The sequence below is a fragment of the Echinops telfairi genome, unplaced genomic scaffold (genome assembly GCF_000313985.2).
Source record: "Echinops telfairi isolate 266 unplaced genomic scaffold, ASM31398v2 ScPeMD7_9;HRSCAF=40, whole genome shotgun sequence".
Lineage (NCBI taxonomy): Eukaryota > Metazoa > Chordata > Mammalia > Afrosoricida > Tenrecidae > Echinops > Echinops telfairi.
This window is the reverse complement of record NW_022103906.1, coordinates 97821292-97843071: the sequence shown is the minus strand read 5'-3', so window position 1 is coordinate 97843071 and position 21780 is coordinate 97821292. Positions and strand designations below refer to the sequence as shown.

General features: G+C 40.8%; 1 protein-coding gene across 1 annotated transcript in view; it reads left to right on the top strand.

Annotated features, from left to right (window-relative positions):
* TAF1B (TATA-box binding protein associated factor, RNA polymerase I subunit B) overlaps positions 1-21780 on the top strand; it is a 74550-nt gene that overhangs the window by 12554 nt on the left and 40216 nt on the right. Inside the window, exons 6-8 of the mRNA XM_004696378.2 lie at positions 8509-8659; positions 9519-9675; positions 20263-20362. Coding sequence (XP_004696435.2) covers positions 8509-8659; positions 9519-9675; positions 20263-20362 — 408 coding nt within the window. The remainder of the gene's footprint in view (positions 1-8508; positions 8660-9518; positions 9676-20262; positions 20363-21780) is intronic.

Genomic DNA, 21780 nt, shown 5'->3' with positions numbered 1-21780 from the left:
GTGGAAACGAGGAATGCAGGACGAAGGGCAAAGAGTGCTGTTATATTCGGGACCACAACTAATGTCACGAATACAATGTTATAAATCGTGGAGTGGAAAATAATTTCTCTGAAACCTTTCACCCAAACCACAAGTTAGTTTGAGAGCCGGAGGAAAGGAGGGGGTGGTGTTGAAAAAGTGTTTCTGGTGAGATATTATTCACGACCAAGTTGGGTACCTGGCGATATGCGGCACGGCCACTGGTCTAGACAGAGGAATTAATTTTGCCATTTTATTTGTTGTGGAAACAAGGTTATACTTACTTTTCTAGATAGAAACTTAAGGAGTTTCCTTCATTGACTATTTAAAATCAGAGTTTTTTCTTCATAGGTCATGCTTTTTAAAAAATGTTATCCCTTTTGCTTAGAATACCTATTTACTTGGCATTTGAAGCTTGAACTCAATCTGGGCACTCCACCCCTTGATCTATCAAAAGCTATATTTTTAGCAGATTGCTTTTAATTGATTTGCAAATATGCTATAGAACATTTTATTTGGGGCTGAGGGATTCCACTACTGAGAAAAGCACATTGATAATCCGATCTGTTAGCTGTCATGATACATGCTGCTGGGAGTTCAGGCCACAGACGTCTACACGCTCCTCAGTGGAGCAGTGGGGCCACAAGCTGGGTTGGAAATGGGAGAAAAACTCTTAGGAGGCAAGATGTACGAAAAGGAAAGAAAGCATATGCTAGCTTGAGGCAAAGGAAAGTTTTTGTGTGCTTTGTTTTTAATGTGGGAATTATAGTAGCACGAGTGTATATTAGTAAGTGAAACAAGATAGAGGGAGAGCTAGCGATGCAGACAGAAAGTAAAGGTGAGTGGTCTCTGAGTGGCTGAGAGAGGTGGTAGCTGGTGGACGGATGGAGAATGGGTAGGAGAGAATGGTCCTGTGACATCCTCCCAGCCCCGCTGTATCTGAGCCCATTGTTACATAGTCATTGTGTCATTCATGTCACTGAGGATCTTCCTCTTTGTCGCTGACCTTCAACTTTACCAAGCCTAATGCCCTTCACCAATAATGCTAGTCCCTTCTGATCACATGTTCAATGTACATGAGACCAGTCTCTCCATCAGTGCTTCCAAGGAGCATCCCTGATGTACTTTTTCCAAAAAAAGAGATCACCTTCACAGCCATGGAGTCAATTGTGACCCATGCTAACCCTATAGGACAGGGTTTCTGAGACGCGTAACTATGTACGGAATTAGAAAGCATCTTCCTTCCCCTGTGGAGCGGCTGTGCTCTGAAACTGCTGCCTTTGTGGTGAGCAGCCCAACAGGCTCCCACTGTGCCCATGGCTCCTCACTCTTCCAAGACAGGTTCATGTGCACTCCTGGCAGTACATGTAGATTCCGCCCTCTTCACAAACACCATCATCCAAATGCATCCACTTTTGTTACTCCTTCCTTATTGTCCAGCTCTGACATGCACGTGAGGCATTTGAAATACCACGGCTGGGTAAGGTGCACCTTTGCCTTCAAAATGACAGCTTCACTTTCAGGTACTCTCAAAATGTCTTTTGCCAGCAGAGTGGCCCAATAGAATGCATCATTTGATTTCTTTACTGCTTCCATAGGCATTGATTGTGGATCCTAGTGAAAAGAAGTTGATAGCAACTTCAGTATTTTCTCTCTTTATCATGATGTTGTGAGAATTTCTGTTTTCTTTATGTTGAGTTATAACCCACACTAACGGCTACAGTCTTTGATTATTATCAACAAGTGCTTCAAATCCTCTGGGCTCTCAAGCAAGTAAGGTTGGGTCCATCTGCATACTACAGGTTGTTAATGAGCCTTCCTCCAATCCATATTCCTTGTTCTTCTTATAGGTCAACTTCTTGAATTATCTGCTCAACAAACACATTGAATAAGTATAGTGAAAGGATACAAGCCTGATGCACAAATTTCCTGACTTTAAACCATGCAATATTCCCTTACTCTGTTCAAACAACTGCCTCTTGGAATAATTCAGGTTCCACATGAGCACAGTGAAGTATTCTTACTAAGATCAAGTTTCTTGGGTTGCCAGTTTTTTACTGTGATCAATTCCCTGAGAAAAAGGCAGCTGATAAAGGCCTGCTGACCTTACATAGGGACATTCTGACTACTACTTCAACAATCCATGTGTGAAGACTTAAACAGTGGTACAATACAGTAGTATAAGGAGATTATAGGGTAACAGTAAGTCCTCAACTGAGAATTAAGGTTTGCAGTTTGCACCCCCCCAGCTGCTCCACAGGAGAAAGACCTGGCAGTTGTTACTGTTGAGACTCGTTGAACCTGGCTGCCAGGTCGTCAGCGCAGGTAGGTCTCCTCAACAGCTGCCAGAGGAATCCCACCAGGAGGGAAGTCCTTGCCTCTGGAAGCCAGAGAAACAACGTAAAAGCTCAGTACACCAAAGTTGCTTAAGTTGCAGATCAGCAATGCTCGTTAAGTGTTGTTACTCTCCTTCCCCACTGATCAGCGTTGCAGTCCCCTCCCAGCACAAACTGATCCTCCCCTGTCCCTGCTCTGACCCACCCAGTCAAACCTCTCTGGGGCCTTGTGTGGATAGCAAACCAGTGGGTAGCCAAGCAATGCTTTCCCCATTTCCTTTTTCTCCCCCCCCCCCCCCTTTCAGCATTCCTCCCACCATATGCCCTTCTTCCTCTGCCTGGTAGACAATTGCACACATCAACATTAAAAACAGAAAACTGAAACTGTGGTTTTAGTTTTTTGGGGTTTTTTTTATGGTTTTGTTTTCAGATTTCTGTCTTTTTTTGGCGCCCCCCCTCCCCCCCTTTTCCCTGTTACTTATGCTTCTTGTTCAGCCCAATCCCCCTCTGGATACACATGCCTGCTGGGTGGATGCAGACACACCCACCTATACCACCACAAACTTGGCACATCCACCCAAACCTTTTTTTTAAAAACCAGGCTCCCTCCCTCGCCCCAGAGTACAAACCCACCCTCGTGCACGCTGCCATGACAATAGAGCTCTGCATCCACACCCAAGCTGTGCCCTTGTCTTATCTTTTCCTTATCTGCCGCTTTATACTTTTTCCTTCTTTTTCTTGGTTTCTTTTTCTCTGTCTTCTTCCTCTCCTTTTTCCTTACTATTCTCTTTCTTTATTTCTTCTTTAATTCTATTTTTTCTAAACATATATATGCATAAATCCTTTTTTTTCTGGACTCACTATATGCTTACATTTTTCTCCTGTCCCCCCTGCCTTTCTACTCTCTCTCCTTTTCCTTGTGAAATATATTTCCACAATACCATTAATTCTTATTACCCTCTTTAAAATACATTTACCCCTGATTTGTACAAACTCCTTGGCTTATTCAGATAGCCACTTATTATTGCTATCATTACTTTTATTTTATTCTTTCTTCTCCCCCACCATCCTCAGTTACCCGTCTCTCACTTTTTCTCCACCTCGTGTGTTTTCCAGCTCCTGTTAGACCTCTCTCCAGTACCGTGACAGAGCAACAGCCCGTATACCACGGACTACAGCTAGACCATGATGCCACAGAAAGAGCAGTCAGTCACAGGACACCCCCAAACCATGAAAAAGAGCCAGCAAAAACCACTCAAACTCAATAGGGTATCCTGGAAAAGAGGCCCTGGCACTACCAGAAATAGAGTTCAAAGGAATGCTTAGGTCCATTCCAGAAATGTGAGGGATGTTCTTGAGAACAGCAAAAGATTTGAAAAACTAGAAACCACCTTTCACCAAAAGGAAAGCCAGAGAGCAATCGTACTGGATGATAGAGTCATACAGCACTGTGAAGGGATGAGTAATTGAATGGAAGTAAAGGAAAATCAGGTTTGTAAGCTCAAAGACAATTATTCTTGATTACAAGCGATGAGAGAAACAATCAACCAAAAAAGCAAAGAAAGTCAGAATTATGTGAGACCCTGTCAAGTAAAACAATCTTATGTCTCATTGGGATCCCAAAGCAAGAAGGAAAAAAAATATCTACAGATAATATAGTGTGAGGAATCATGGAAGAAAATTTCCCCAATATCACAAAGTAGAGGAAAATAACAATTCAAGGTGAGAGAACTCAAAAATAGGATTAATCCCAAAAGAAAAACATCATGACATCTCATAGTCAGACTTCAATTTCAAGGACGAGGAGAGAATCTTGAGTGCAGCTAGGGGAAAAAAGAACAGTTACTTACAAAGAAAACTTGATAAGGATTAGCTTGGACTTATCAGCAGGAACAATACAGGTAAGAAGAAAATGGAGCAGCATATTTTAAATTCTTTTTTTAAAAATCATTTTATTAGGGGCTCATACAACTCTTAGCACAATCCATACATACATCAATTGTGTAAAGCATATTTTAAATTCCGAAAGGAAAAAAAACCAAAACGGTGCTTAAACAAGAATCTTATCCCCAGTAAAATTATCCTTAAAGTACAAGAAAGAAATGAAAGCATTTCCAGACAAGGAAAAATTAAAAGAATTTATACAAACAAGACTAACATTAAAAATGATATAGTACTGGGATGAGCATGACTGTGGAAGAGGAGCCCTGGAGGCACAGTGCTTACAAGTGGGCGCTCCCTGCTGTGCCAGTAGTTGGAAGTCAGCAGCAGTGCTGCAAGAGGAAGAAGGGGTTTCCTATCCCGGTAAAAACACTCAGGGCAATCCTACCTTGTCCTGTCGGGTTGCTATGAGTCGGAATTGACTCGATGGCAGTTATGGGTAACAACAGCAGCAGACACACCTAAAAGCAACATACTAGAAAGCACCACTCAGAAATCAATATAATAAAGGCAGCACTCAAAAACAGCACAGAATTAAAGGAGGAACCAAGACACCAATTATTCCACTGAGAAAAGGGTGGAGGGGACAGAACAGACAAATACACAGCACAATGACAGCAGCAATCCTGAATATATCAATCACAATACCAAGTGTCAATTGAGTAAATGTAGCAGACTGGATTAGATAGAAAACAAGGCCCCTCTATATGCTGCCTTCAAGAGACACATCTTAATCTCAAATACAAAAATAGACTAAATATCAAAGGATGAAGAAAAATTTACTAAGCCAATGGCAACCATCAAAAAACAGAAATGGTTATATTAATCCCTGACTCCCAGGAAAATAACATAATGAGAGACAACAATAGACATTACATAATGATTAAAGGAACAATAGAATACATAACCATATCAAACATTCACCTCAATGAAAGATGTGAAAATAAATCAGTCACACCCTCACAGAATTTAAGAGAGAAATAGCACAACAATGATTGTAGGAGCCTTCAATACACCACTCTCAAGGACTGAGATAATCAAGAAAGAAACACTGATACAGATGGGGTAAACAAAGCAATCAATCAACTTGATCTAGACTTACACAGAGAGCACCAACTAGTAACAACACAGTATACATTCTTCTCCAGCGCACTTGGTACATACTCCAAAATAGACCGTAAATAATGTCTTAATAAATTTTAAAACTTTGTGAGTTCCTACAATCCATTTTCTCTTACAACACTCTGAGATTTGAAATCAACAATAGAACAAGAACATAAAGCTAAGTCCATGGAGATTCGACAACATATGACTTAAAAATGACTGGATCAAATAAGAGAATAAAATTAAGCAATTCCTTGAAACAAGCAAGGACAATAACAATAGGCCAACACCTTTGGGACACAACAAAATCAGTTATCAGTGAGCAATTTATAGACACACAGCCTTGAAAGAAAGATGGTTGTCATTGGTAGGTTTCCTGACGTCCATGTTGATTCATACCAATCCTGTGTGGCAGTAGAACTGCTCTGTAGGGTTTCCTTGGCTGTAATTTTTTCGAAGCAGATCACCCAGTCTTCTTAAGAGTGGCTGAACTGCCACTTAAGAGTGGTTCAAACTGCCAACCTTTCAGATCACAGCCAAATGCATCATCGTTTGCACCACCAGAGCTCTTTCCTACTGGTTTTCTCTGACTCTGCCAAGCATGATGTGTTTTCCAGGGATGGCCTCTCTCGATACTGTGTTGACAGTAAGCGGCGTGAATTCTTGCTGTCCTCACATCTAAGGAACATCCTGACTCTTCTTTAAAGACAGTTATGTTTGTTCTTCTGGACATCCATGGTCTAGGAGGGGCTACAAAAAAACACCCCAGAAAATAGCTCCACTGGGCAGAGCTTTTGTAGTATACACCACCACCCCCCCACTGCCCCCACTAGGCGAGCCTTGAGCAACTCATTCAGTGCACCCAGTGGCATCACCTAGGAAGGTTCTCTCTGGTCACAGTGAATTTTTTCATAAACGCAGTTTTCGCTCGAACCTCGTTTTTTGTGATGGTTGATTTAAGAGAACAGCATGTGGCTGTGAAATTTTGTTTCTGCTTGGGAAAAATGCCTTAGAAACTGTTGTGATGTTAAACAGCTTATAAGGACAGCGCTATTGAAAAAACTAGAGTACGGGTGGTTTTCTCTTTTCAAAAAAGGTGAACTGTTGATTGATGGCAAACCTGGATTTGGACATCCATCAACCTCCCCAACAGATGAAAAGGTCGACTTGTAGTGTATTTGGAGTTTGTTCCACCTGCTCAGAGTGTTCATCAAGCTTTCTGTTTAGAGGTTCGGAAAAGATTGTCTAACTGTGTGACAATAGAGGCCTGGTTTTGTGGCAGACGGGAGTGGTTTTGGTACTGTCACAATGCACCTGCTCACACAGCCATCTCAGTGCCCCAGTTTTTGGCAAGAAACCAACATGCCTCTCTTGCCCCCATGCACCTTACTCACCAGACCTCACTTTTGCACGACTTATTTTTGTTTCTGTGAATGCAGCAGGACAGGAAAGGACAGCGAATTTACAACTTAAAACAGGTGAAGAAACAAACTAGTGAGGTGCTGTCAGCCATCCAAATAGATGAGTTTAAAAAGTGTTTCCAAGAATTGAATAGCAGATTTGACAGACATTAAGTGTCATAAAGAGTACTTGAAAGGTGACAAGGTGGTTTTGTAAAAAAAAAACTTAAATATGTAGCTTTGGGAAAAAATCGAGGTTTTATTTTTTTTTTTGGTGGGGGGGTACCCCCTTGTATTCAGCATCCTTTGTCAGCAGTACAAGTCAAAGGCATCAGTTCTTCTTTTTCTTCTGTTTTCCATTGTCCAGCTGTAGCGTGCTTAAGAGACTGTTGAAAAAGCCATGGCTTGGGTGAAGCTCATCTTAGGCATGACTTTGACAGCTTTTCCTTTGAGCACTTTCAAGAGGTGTTTTGCAGAATATTTGCCCAATGCAAGACATCACTTGATTATTGCTGCTTTTGTGTGCACTGATTGTGGATTCAAATAGAATGATGTTGCTCATTGGCACAGTTGTGAGGCGTTTGGGTTTCTTTTCATTGATGTGAATCCATATTGAAGGATGTTGTCTTTGATCTTTGTCAGTACGTCCTTCAGATCCTTTTGGTTTCCGCAAGCAAGGTTGTATTATCTTCATATCACAGGTGGATAACTAAGTCATCTTCCATTCATTCCTGGTGCTACTATTTTCTTCATGTAGTCCAGCTTTCTGGACTATTTAGCATGCAGATTAAATGAAGAAGATGAAAGGTTACAACTCAGGCACATACTTTTTTTTAAACTACACCATATTCTCTTGTTCTGTTTTAACCACTGCCTCTGGTCTGTGTATAGGTTCTGCATGATCACAATGAAGTGTTCTGCAATTCCTATCCTGTGCTATGATACTCATAATTTGTTATGTTACACACAGTGAAATGCCTTTGCATAGTCAATAAAGGTCAGGTAAACATCTTTCTAGTATTTGGCTTTCAACCAAGATCTTTCCAACAACATCAGTGATATACCTCGTTTCACGTCCTCATCTGCATCTAATTTGAATTTCTAGCAATTTCCTGTGGCTATGGGTGTATAGCCTTTTTTCCCCTTCATTTAGTTCCAGCAAAAGTTTGCTTGCTTATGCTATTAATGACATTGTTTGACAGTTCTTTAATTCTGTTGAATCACCTCTATGGAATGGCCATCAATATGCATCATTGCATAAGTAAGTGTGCATGATACAGGAAATGAGCAAAGAGAAGAAAAGACAGTCCAATCAGGATTAAGCAAAGATACAAAGCAAAAAATTGCCAAGTAAATTTGGTAAAGAGAAGCCAGGCCAGTGTGCATGGAAGCATTAATTAATGCTTAATGTTTGTATTGGTGTAGGTTCTAGAGGTACAAGAGAGAGATTTGTGGAAAAGATTGGATACTTATGTTGGCAGTTTGTTTCCTTGCCTCATCCCTGTCTCTAGTCCTCTAGAAGCGTTTGTGGAAGCTTCCCCGAGAACAGGTTTCAGAAGTAAAACTGGGCCTTACAGGTTTGGCAGACAGGTGAAATTCCCTAGACTGGTTTCCTTTATGATATATGTAACGATGAGAAATTCAGTTTATAGAAATGGCTTTGTTACTTTTTACTCATGGGATCATTTTGTTCCATTATTTTCAAATAGGTGTTAGAAGATCATCTAAGCCATTCAGACTGGGAAAGTGAGCCTGAGCTACTAAGTGATGTTAACCTTCCCTTTGTTGAAAGTGGAGCAGAATCTCAATCTGACATCAACATGCAGAAACCTTTCCCCATCATCAGAGCCTCCCAGTCAGGTGAGAATGAAATCCAAACTGTCCACAGTTTTAAAGCTAGTAAATTGGAATTAACTGGACAACACCAAACAAAAACAATGAAGTATCTTTTAATAATTTGGCCCAATCTCTTTATATTACAAAGAAGGGAACTTAAACCACTTGTTGGATCATATAGCTAGGAAAAAGATAAAGTAGGTAAAAATCTTAGTGCAATTTTTATTAGAAGCACATTGTTTCCATGTGAGTATTTTTGTGATTATAAATGAAGATAGAGTGTAGCCAGAAAGAAGGAAGCTAGGTCAGAAAAGGTCATATGTGTATGGGCTTATCATTTTTAAAGTCTGGAAAAAAGGGAATTAAGTTCATAGAAAATTATACAACTTAGCCTTATAAAAAGGTAAACAATAATCAACATAATGGTCCCCTTTTTAATACTTAGAATAAAATCTGGATTACAAATCAGCCTACCATGAATGACACCAAAAATGCAAATTAAAAGCATTTATTAAATGAGTGAATGGATGAATGAAGATAAAAATAGCATGGTGAAGAATAGCTAGGAGAGAGGGAGGGGCCTGGTCTGAGGAGGTGCTGTCCAGTGAGAGCTGTAGAGAGTCCTTCCGAAGAGTGACATGTACATTGTGGCCTGGGTCAAACGAGTGATAGATTTTGAAAAATTATTTTAAAAATTCTTCACGTTCCCAGTCGTATGCTAACTGTCCAGCCCCCTCTTTAGACTCGAAGTCATCCTACTCTCACAGATAATCCAGTCCCCCCCACCCTTTCTTTAATGGATGTCTCTGAATTTCCGGTTGTCTGACTCCTTGTCCAAGGTATTTACTTACAAGTGACTTTAAACCCTGATTTCCCCCCTAAGAAAGAGCGTCGGTGTGTTCTGGATCCCTTGATGGGGTTGAGTACTCAAGACGAAAGGAGAAGGGAACGGGCAAGATGACTGTGCCAAAGACACTTGCCTTCTGCTACCTGTCGCTGCTGTGGCAGAGAGAGACCCTCGCTCTTTCCGATCTTTTGCGGTAAGCCCGACCATAGTGCGGTGACGTTTTTGCTAGGTATGAATTAGGGGCTGGATATCTTGGATATTTTGAATTTTATAAGTCAAAAGAGACTGAAGATTAGTGCCCTCTATTCTGAAATGTAATTCATCTCTGGGTGACTAGGAGTGGTGGCCTATAGTGGCTTACATGTTGGGCTGCCAAGTGACTCCAGGGTCAGCAGTTTGAACCGGCCAGTGCTGTGTGGGGAGGCAAAGTGGTGTGCTCCCATAAAGACTCAGAGCCTCAGAGCCCCAAAAGAAGCAGTTCTGGTCGGCAGTTTGAAACTACCAGCAGCACTTTGGGAGAAAGACTGGGCTTTCTACTCCCAAAACAGTTATAGTCTCTGGAAACCACAGCGGGTCCCTCTGAGTCAGCATTGATTTGATAGCAGTGAGGTTATTATTATTATTATTAAAGCGAGTAAAATGCTTTGAAGATAAAAAGTGACTGTTAAATTCCTGAGTAGTAATATTAAGTAATTTCCACTTCTAAGAGAAAAGATGAACAGGCGATCATTATTAGTAGCTAAACAAAAGTATAAATTGGTAGTAATAAGCCCTGACATACAGGTCGATGTTTGTGAAGTGAAATTGAAAATAAAAATGTTGGAAGAACCTATTGGGTAGTCAGCATTTATTGTTTTAAGGAAGTCTATTAGGTTTTATGGTTAATGAGTACACTATGTCATCGTGTATAAGACTGTCTGATTTAATGGAAGATGTGTTAAATCCTGATCCAAATCCCAAGGATATTCTTTAATGAAATGGGAAATCTAAAGCAATGTTGTAAAAGAAGAAAGTAGGAGACCTCACACTTCCCAGTCTAATGATGTACTTTGCAACCACTGTAATCAAAACAGCCTGGTACTGTTACAGTGACGGACCAGTGGAATGGAATTGGGAACCCAGAAGTAAAGTCATCCATCTATAGGCAGCTGATCTTGGACAGAGGGTCAGAGCCCATTCATTCAGCAGGGGTAGAAACAGTCTCCTTAACAGAATGGCAGAACTGGATTTCCATCTGTAGAAAAGTGAATCAGGACTATGACTTCAGACAGTGCATACAAATCAGCTCAAAACTCAAACACTAAAGCGAACTCTGAAGTTCCTGGGAAAGAACAGACGGCAAAACAAGGAAACGGACCTTCTGCATGCCGCCTGCCAGACAAAACTGGAAATGTGTGAGCAGCAAAATACAAGTTAAGAGAGCGGACACCTCCTACAAGGTAAATGCGTGTGTTCATCAAAAGACTACCACGAGAGTAAGAAGAAAGCTTACATGATGGGGGAATTTTTTCCTTACCAAAGACATATCCAGTGAGGCTCTAATTTCTAAAATATATAGAAAACTTCAACAACTCAACAAAAAGACAGTCCAGTCAAATATATGAAAGGGGTATGAATATGTACTTCACCAAAGATGATCTTCCGGCGGCCAGCAAATGCTGATACAGGAAATGACCCTCACAGCCATGCGATAGATGGCAAGCAAAGCTACAGCGAGACACTTGCTCATCCTAACAAAAAGTTCTACTGGTCAGAAAAACAGAAAACAAGAAATCTGAGTGAGATTCTAGAGGGATTAAAACTCTTCAGCCCTCCTCAGAAATTATAGAATGGCATCGCCATCGTGGAAGCAACATGGCACTCCCTCAAAAAGCCGGAACTTGAAAATACTGACTGTGCAACAGTCCCAACTCACAGGCTTGTGTCCCGGAGATGCCAGAGTGTGACCCCGATGCACATCCGCATGCCTGTGTCCATGCAGCACAGCACGGGGAGGGACAGTCGCGGGAGCGGATAAACTCACCATTGTGCATGCATCCCGTGGATTGCTGCACCGCTAGAAAGATGCAAGCCCGTGAAGCTACATGGCTGAATCTGGAGAACATGACACGGAGTGAACGAGGTCAGTCACTAAAGACAAATATTGTACGTTCTCGCTGTGATAAGTAAAGAATAAGTATACACACAGAAAGCAAAATTCTTTGATGATGAGAAGGACCAGAGGGAGGAGGAGGGGGAATCACTTTTGAGGTAGTCGATACTTGTTAACTGTTGGCGATGGAAAGGCAAGATCAAATATGAGAATGAGTAAAGTCAGCACAATTCAGTCAAGATAAATAAAGACACTAAGATGTACATTGGAATTTCAAAGAGTTTGTAGAAAAATGGAATTAAAATATAATGGATTTCTTTCCCCACAAACTTTTCAAAGTCCCTTATATACAAGGAAGAGGGACAGTTTTGGTCAATGAGATAACATACACAATCTTGCAATAGTAAAAACACTCCCCCCAAAAAAAAGAAATGTAGTTGTATGGATCTCACTACCATCAAGTTGCTTCTGACGCATGTACAGAAAGACATATGTGAGTAAATTTATGTGCATGTTAGATGCATCTATAGACGTGGATATCTACACATTCATGTGCTGCTTATATCCATATAGATCAGTGGTTCTTAACCTTCCTAATGCCGTGACCCTTTAATACAGCTCCTCATGTTGTGGTGACCTGCCAACCATAAAATTATTTTCGTTGCTATTTCATCACTGTCATTTTGCTACTGTTATGAATTGGGCAACCTTGTGAAAGGGTTGTTTGACCCCTAAAGGGGTCGCGACCCATAGGTTGTGAACCACTGATATAGATAAATCATACAGGGGACATCCGGATGACACAGGATTAGTTTACAGGGTTAAAAGGCTTAGGATCATGGTTACAAGGGACAACCTTGTCTGTTGGGATAACACAATTGACAGTGATAACATTCTACATCCTGGTTTAATGAACAATGTTAGATATTAGAAGCTTGTGAGTGGTCCTCTAAGATACAGTTGTTGGTTTCTACTTGTATGGAGCAAAGGAAAATGAAGAAAATCAAAGGCACAAAAAAGAAATCACTCCATGGACCAGTAGTCCACATAAACTGCTGCCACTTCTAAGCTGAGACCAAATAGATGGTGCCCAGCCATCTACTGTTTTGACCAGGGGCACAAAATAAGGTCCCAGATAGAATGGAAGGAAAACAAACCAAAACTCAAATTCCTAAAAAGGCCAGACCTTCAGGCCATTAGAGACTAGAGGAGTCCCTCAGACTACCCCCCTGATATAACCTTTGGATTTGTGTTGCCCTCCATTAGACAATGAACTGTATGCTTCTAAAGAACATCTGAAAAGCAAAAATGAGAAGGCAAGAGGGGAAGGGATAATAGAGCAGTGGAAAATAACAAATAGCAGGGATACGAGAATGCCACACAGTGTACCAGTCGCAAAGAAACCTAATTTACTGTGCATACTTTTACCTGAAACACAATGAAGTATGTTTTAAAATAATAGGGGATTCTAACTACTATATATACTCAAATATAAGCTGACGTGAATATCACCTGAGGCACCTAATTTTACCACAAAAACTGCATTTAAAATGTGCTGGAAAACGGCTTATACACGAGTATATATGGTATATAAGCATTACTTCATGAAGAGCATTTAGAATAGTGCTTAGCACATACTAAGAATTCAATGCTAGTTTCTGTTTTCATTATTTTTATCATCATCATTGCTATTGGCACTAAGCCCTTTGAAATGCCTCCAGTCAAGGATGATAATGTCTTTGAATCTGGCCACATCAACCAAATAATAAGACTCTCTGAGGTGTGATTAACTGCATGCAGAGAGAGAGCCCATGATTCATTAGATTTTGCTTTTAAGTTAAAAACTTCATCTTGTTCTATATGCCCTCATTGAGTGATCCCATCCTCGCCAATGGCTTTTAATTACTACTCAGAGCCATCTGACTCCCAAGTTTCTATCTCCAGCCCAGACTTGTATGTGGAGGGCCTGACCCATAGAGTCAGATGTGCTGCACATAACTGCTTGGATGTCTTTATGGTGTCTCAAAATCAGCATGACTAAAAGTGGTTCATCATCTTTCTGTAATCCAGCCCCTCCTCCAGTGTTTCCCCGCCCCCTCGTAAGTGCCATGTACCCTGTTTCCTATGAAACATTCTTTGTTCTTTTCCATCTCATTCTGTCCTGTGCATTACACTTCCAAAATATGTCCCAGAACAGTTCTTCTCCCAGCCTCTCTGTCTTTATCTTCACATGAATTACTTTGCAACTTCCCAGCCGGGTACTGTACCTCTGGCTTTGGGCCCCTCCTATCCATTTCCTCTTAGCTCTGTATTACAGAACTAGCCATCCTACCCAACGCAGTCCATCAAAGGGGTAAGAAAATGCTTCTAGAAATATAACATGATGGGAAATATACTTTTATCTGAAAATTTCTGTGGGGGAATATTATTTGTGGTTGTATTTGGGAAAGTATGATTTTTTTTAAAAAATCACTTTATACAACTCTTATCACAATCCATATATACATCCATTGTATAAAGCACATTTATACATTCGTTACCCTTATCATTCTCAAAACATTTGCTCTCCACGTAAGCCCCTGGCATCAGCTCATTTCTCCCCAACCCCCTCCGTCATGAACCCTTGATAATTTATAAATTATTATTTTGTCATATCTTAACACTGTCCAACAACTCCCTTCACCCACTTTTCTGTTGTCCATCCCCCAGGGAGGAAGTTATATGTAGACCCCTGTAATCGGTTCCCCCTTTCTACCCCACCCTCCCTGCGCCCTCCTGGTATTGCCACTGTCACCACTGGTCCTGTAGGGATCATGTGTCCTGGATTCCCTGTGTTTCCAGTTCCTATTTGTACCAGTGTATATCCTCTGGTCTAGCCAGATTTGTAAAGTAGAACTGCGATCATGATAGTCAGTGGGGAGGAAGCATTTAGGAACCAGAAGAAAGTTGTATGTTTCGTCGTTGCTACACTGCATCCTGACTGGCTCGTCTCCTCCCCACGACCCTTCTGTATGGGGATGTCGAGTTGCCTACAGATGGGCGTTGGTCCCCACTCCGCACTCCCTCTCATTCACAATGCTATTTTTTGCTCTTTGATGCCTAATACCTCATCCCTTCGACACCTCGTGATCACACAGGCTGGTGTGCTTCTTGTATGTGGGCTTTGCTGCTTCTCAGCTAGATGGCTGTTTGTTCACCTTCAAGTCTTTGATGCTGTTCCTTTCTCTTTGTCTCAGCCTTTCTGGTGTTTGTCTACCTCTTGTCTCTTCTTTCTTCCCTCCAAGGAGAATTCTAAAACACCTTCAAGGAGATTGAATCTAGTTAGCTAGAGGGCTTTTATTTTTATCTCTAGCAAGCTTGAGGGCAGAACTAAGTTGCTTGGGGCAGTAGAGAAAGAGGCTGTGAGCCTAGATCCTTTGCTTTTCTCCCAGCGAGAGCTCTAGGTCAGAGGTTCTCCAAGTGTGGCCCTAGACCAGCAGGAGCAGTATCACCTGGCAACTTGTTAGCCAGGCACTTTCTCCGGCCCCTCCCAGACCCTCGAAGAACAAACTAGGAATAGGGCTTGGTAAGTTCTGGCTTAATAACTTTTCCAGGTGATTCTTAATAAATGCTAAAGTTCAGGAACTGCTGCCAAACCGAAAACAAAACAAAATTTTAAAACCATGGTTTGAAAGTAACGTGCTGTAACCAGGGCAGAATACCTACTTACCGTCATCTGATCCTGAATGCCACTTGGTTAACTCCCATAGTAGCGTCCCTAGCATTTAGGGTAAATTTACAACCCTTAGATAGCCTTAAGGACCTTGCCTATATGTTTATAGCAGCAGTAATACACGACAATCCACACATTATTCATTGCACAATTTCTGTTTCTTTAATAGTTATATTGTATTCCATAAAATGGATACAAATACAGTTTACTCTCTGTCTCCTTTATTGTTCATTTTCCATGGTATTTCAAAAGATGTTCTAGATCTAGACTCACGAGATACACCTGTGGGTCATATTGACCACGCCTTCCTTTCATAAACTTGAGCACTAGAGTTGAGTAAGTACATCAACCCGAAAATGATCAAACATGAAGTTCTGTACAGAAGAAGACTGAAATAGCATGATATGATAGATTGGTGATTAAGGAAGGCCTCGCTGAGAAGGTAGAATTTAAAATACACGTTGAATGACAAGAAAGATCCCGTTTTGCATACATCAGTAGCAGGTAGAGGGAATATAATTCTAAGCAAAAGCTCTAACGCAAGAACAACAAGTGTGATTAAGGAATCGAAAATGGCTAATGTAGCTAAAGAAAGAGAATTTGAGGGACCAGTAGAGGGATGAGGGACTACGAAATAATAAATGAACCAGGAAGAGGTGGTCTTTTTTTAAAATCGAGGTATAATTCACGTACCAAAAGAGTCACTCTATTAGAAGAGCGATACAAATCAAAGACACATGGAAACAGTCCAGTGGACTAGTGGACTTCTTGAGCATTAGGCTCTACAACCCTGAGACCAAAAGAATTGGTCCCTGGCTACCATTGCCAATTGCCCTGAAAGGGATCAATCACATGAGGAGATCCTGAACAGAGGAACAGAAAAGTTGGAATAGGCCCAAAGTCCTAGAAGAGGCCAGATTTCATAGAGCTTGGTGAAGCCCCTCAGATTATGCACTTCAGCCACCTTCAGGTCTCAAACTGGATTCAAAACCTCATGGCTCTGTTTTCAGCTCAGCAATACACAGGTCGATGTGGGGAACAGTAATAACAGTGAGGTGTGAACACCTTAGAAAACTTGAACAGGTGAGGTCAAAAGAGCAGCACTTACCTCCAGACATAGTCCATAAGGGCTGGGAAAGAAGAATGGAAACAGGACACACAGCGAGTTCCCCTGTGGGGATTACATCAGACAATGTGTATGAACTGGGAGATGTTCACCAATTCACAATAATAAAAGTTTTACCAAAAGCTCAGGGTTGGGACCCCCTGACAAGAGCCTTTAGGACGAGACTGAGCTGGTTGCATCATATTAGTGTACTTAACTAAAGGCAAATCCTGCTGAGATGGATTTCACCTCTTCTCCATTTGCTTTTTCATCTAATACATGTACGACTGCATTTTGCTCTCAGATCCAGAAAGCATTGAAGTTTGCAACACAGTGAGAGCCAGAGGGGAAACAACGCAGCAGGCAGTGCAGTTCAACAACCACCCCCACTGTAATTCTAAGACATTTGTGTCACCCCCAAAGGATCCCATACCCACTTTGGATTTAAGTGTAGTAGCAAGCTAGCCTCTAAAATTGTAAATACGAGAGAGACATGATTTATAAATTTTAAAATGATCATTCAGGAAAGGAAAATGGAGTGTAGCTAGTCGAAGGTAGTAATGGGGACCAGTTAGTTATCTTTTGCTATACTTTAGGCAGGGATGGGAGCTTGTATTAGGATGTTGGTAGTGAAGATAGAAAGAGGTGAACGAGTTCAGGAAATGTTTTTCAGGTAGACATGATTTAACTCTTAATGTAGTGCTTCTTAAATTATCTGATGAAGTACCAATTAGTTATATTTCCATTGCAACACAGAGTGAAATGTTTGAAGAAGAAACAGTGTTTATAGGGGACATGGCTACAGTAGAGATCTGTTGGATGGGAGCAACATACTGGATGCCTTTAATCTCTTCCAATTCCTGGTTTTTAATTTTCATGTAACTTCTCTCTGCAATACCTAACAAGATTCAGAAACTGAATGTATTTTTCAACAAGGAAAGAAATTCAAAAAGAGAGGAAAATATTTGGAAAGAAGTTAAGAGCAACACCATTTTATTAATGGTGAAAAATTGCTAAAAACCCAAATGCCCCCAAACCTACTTTGTACCGACTTTGCTGCTTCCCCCAGGCAAAGTGATCCTTCCCACGCCGTCCTGGGTGCTCTGTAGCACGCGCACCTTGCTATGTGATGCAAATATTTAAGCACTTGACTAATAGCCGAATGTTAGTTGTTCACAGTCCCTCTTGAGACAGCTCAAAAAACAGACCTGGTGATCTGCTTGCAAAGGTGACAACTTTGAAAACGGATGAAGCAGTTCTCTGCATACCCATGGGGTTGTCAGGGCTCAGAATCAACTTGATTGGAAAAACCAAGAACTAACGCATATATGAATAGAATGCTGGATAGTTATAAAAGTAATAAGGAATATATTGTACTTATTAAATAACACCAAATTAAAAATATAGTTCTAAAATAATATTAGCACTGATTTCTAGGTATAAATACTTAAAAAAAAAAAACTAATGAAAACCAAATTGGGGGAGCCATTTCTTGTAAGGTTGTTTCAAAGAACCCTGTTTTATCTTTAAGCTTCATAAAACACCAAATTTACATAAAGTATTAATCCTCTTTTCAATGGAATAAAAAATTAAAATTTGAAACTAAAGTTGAGTCAGTGTTATTTTTTTTAATGGCTAGAAAACTGAAAGCCAAATATTGGCCCACCTCCAATGGTAGTAAAGACCATAAGGTAATGCATTTTTGTGCATTACTTTTCTTCACTTATTTAAAAACGTATACTGTATATGTATCCATATAATATATCTATAGGTAATCATGAGCCGAGTGACTCGGCAGCCGTCAGTGAGTGATGCATATGCACAGGCATGGCCCACTGTGTGGGCCATAACAAACCAAGGACAGCCTTGAGAAGGATGGGAATTCTAGCACACTTCATGTGCTCACGAGGAACCTGTACGTGGACCGAGAGGCAGTGGTGCAAACAGAACAAGGGCACACTGCGTGGTTTAAAACCAGGAAAGGCCTGCCTCAGGGTTGTATCCTCTCACCACGCTTATTCAGTCTGTATGCGGAAAAATTATCAGAGAAGCTGGCTTCTGTGAAGACTGCAGCTTCAGGACTGGAAGAAGGCATCTTAACCTTTATAGGAAGATTGCACAGCCATGCATGCTGAAAGCCAAGAGGACTTGAAGCACTTGCTGATGAAGATCAGGGATTTCAGCCTTCAGTATGGATTACAACTTGATATAAGAAAAATAAAATCCTCACAAATGGGCCAGTAGGTAACATCATGGTAAATGGAGAAAAGATTGAAATTGTTAAGGATTTTATCTTGCTGGCAGCCACAATCAAATGCTCATGGAAGCAGCTAACAAACATTCAAATAACTTATTGCATTGGGTAAATTTGCTAAGACCACTTTAAAGTATTGAAAAGCTAAGAGGTAACTTTGAGGACTAAGCTATGCCTGACCTAAGCCATGATATTTTCAATCACTTCATGAGTATGGGACAGTTGGACATTGAATAAGGAAGCCCTAAGAAGAATCAATGAATTTGAATTATGGAGCTGGCAAAGAATACCTGTGCACTGCCAAAAGAACAAGCAAATCCCGATTACAAGGAACTATATGTGACCTCCTCCCTGGGGGACAGACAACCGAAAAGTGGGTGAAGGGAGACGTCGGACAGGGCAAGATATGACAAAATACCCATTTATAAACTATCAAGGGTTCATGAGGGAGGGGGGAGCGGGGAGGGAGGGGAAAAATGAGGACCTAATGTTGGGGGTTTAAGTGGAGAGAAAATGTTTTGAGAATGATGTACAAATGCGCTTTACACAATTGATGTGTGTATGGATTGCGATAACAGTTGTATGAGCCCCTAATAAAATGTTTAAAAAAAAAAAAAGAACAAGCAAATCTGTCTGGGAAGAAATACAGCCAGAATGTTCCTTAGAGGCAAGGATGGGGAGACTTCATCTCATGTACTTTGGACGCGTTGTCGAGAGACCAGTCCCTGGAAAAGGACGTCCTGCTTGGTAGAACAGAGGGGTACTGAAAAAGAGGAAGACTCCACACAAGATGGAGTGACACCGTGGCTGCAACAATGGGCTCAGACATAAGAATGATGGTGAGGCTGGCACAGGACCGGGCAGTGCTACTTTCTGTTGTATACAGGGTTGCTATGAGTCGGAACCAACCTGATGGCACCAAACATCAACAATTGCCTATCACAGTTTGCAATATCCCACCCCCAATTTTCTATCCTTTTTCCCTACTTTTATTTTCTCCTTGCCAATTTTTCTAGCTTTATTTTTTTGTTTTGTTTCCTCACTAAAATATGTTTCATAGGAATTGTAAGTACTTATATGTAATTCACAAGATTCTTCAGACTTTAATTATTTACTGAAAACATTTAATCACCTAATTAGACAGTGGACATAGAGGGGCAAGCAAACAGCCAAGGGTTCCCTCCCTTAATTATTCTTCTAATGACAAGACTCTACTGTGCTGTGTCATAGTTACTAGGGATGGGAGGATAAGCAAGAACTACAGTCTAGCCAGGAAAACAGATCAAGAAAGGTCTCTGAAGAAGTGGGTTAAAAGATGAGTAGGAGCTGATTGTGTGAGGAGAATAGAGATTTAATGAAAGTCTGGTCTCGACAAATAAGAAGTACGTAATTTATTTAGTGAGAAGCTTAAGAGAATCATTAGAAAATAGATTTCTTCCACTGGGTACAGAGACTCAGATCGATCCGCTTTCTTTCCCTTAAAAATATGTGCGAGCCTAAGGAAAATTGAGCAGTTTCTCTTGGTTTTGACCTTGTCTTTGAAATACAACATTTTCAAAGAGTTTACTTTGCTAAGTAAGTGCTATATCTCTGATTGTAACACTTTTTTAAAAACAGATTTGTTGAAGAGGGCCACATTCCTTACATAAACACCTTTCAGCATTTTCCAGAAGAGATGAAGTTATATGGGCGTGATAAAGGAATCTTTGCTACAGAGGTAAATGATATTATCTCATTGCTGTTTGTTGTGTGTTTTTAAAATGCCATCTAGTTTTTGTTCTGTCCAGGCATGGAGCATTATTCATGATTTAGTGAAAAGTAGATTTTTTTGTCCATACATGACTTCTAATCCTTTGGGTTATCTCTAAAGTATAACCATTAGGTTAAATGTGTGCATTTCAGATAGGAATATTGTTGTGATTACGCTTTAGGAGGCTTATAAAAATACCTTTAGGTGATCTCAACTTGTCAAATTTTATTTTGTTATTTTGGAGGCAAGAGGAAAGCTACCAACTTGTTTAGGAGGAAGGAAAGTCAGACTCAGCCCAAGGCCGATTCCCTTTGAGGCCGAGGTTGGACGGCCTCCCAGCTCACACTGTGTCTGCCCAGTCTGCCAGCAGCCATTCCGCACTCATTCTCTGCCGGGTGGTAATGCATTGCACTGGCACCGAACTCACAGGCCATACTCATGATTACGAGATTTACGAGGGAAGTTACAAATTAGCAGGTTACAATCAAGGCTCCAGCACACTCAGGATGCAGTTATTCAGTCAGACCAGCCTCCTCTCCTCCAGACTCTCAGGTACTCCCAGACTGGCTAGAAGACCCATATCAAGGAATTCACAGCACTGTAATTCATATTAAGATTATTCTAGATCTGATTTTAGATGTCTCCACTGGAAGGACTTCTTTCTTTTAAATCTAGGTCTATCCTAGTGGCATAGTCCTTTAGTGCTTGGTTGCTATTCAGCCAATCAGCAATTCGAACTCAGGAAGATCGATTGCTTCTTTAGAGAGCCTTTGGGGCAGTTCTGCCCTGCCCTGTAGCGTTGCTATAAGTCAGACTTGACGATAACTGATTATGACAATGTGCAGCACTCAGAAGTTGCTACTTTTTTGTTCTTCATCAGAAGTTTTTAAGTATACTAAATATTAACAGCAGCTAATATCCTAAATTGCTTCACTGAAGAAATTACTTCATAGGCCTTAATGATCTTTCCAGTTTTTATAATTTTGTGGTTTAAGTCAAGAAATATTTGTTGCACGTCCATGACATATTGTAATGTTTGTAGCAGCCTATTAAGGGTAATTGTACTTTACAGTTGATGGAACTGAGACTCAGAAAGGTTAAGTAACTTGCCGATGATCATATAGTTGTCAAACCTTGAAACCTGGATGAGAACCCAAGTCCCTCTCTTCTTTCTTCTCTGATAAAAACTATAATCCGAAAGGGTAGAGCTTATAGAGAAGGAGGAGTAAAGAGATTATCAAATCCTCTCCCCCTAAAACAACTTTAAAATTGTGTCCTCTGCATGGTGCACCAACAGGCTAGACTGGAAAACACAAGTTTTTCTTGCTTGGTATATTTTAATTTGTTCTTCGTCAGTGGATTGATGTTGTTGCTGTTTTGTTGTA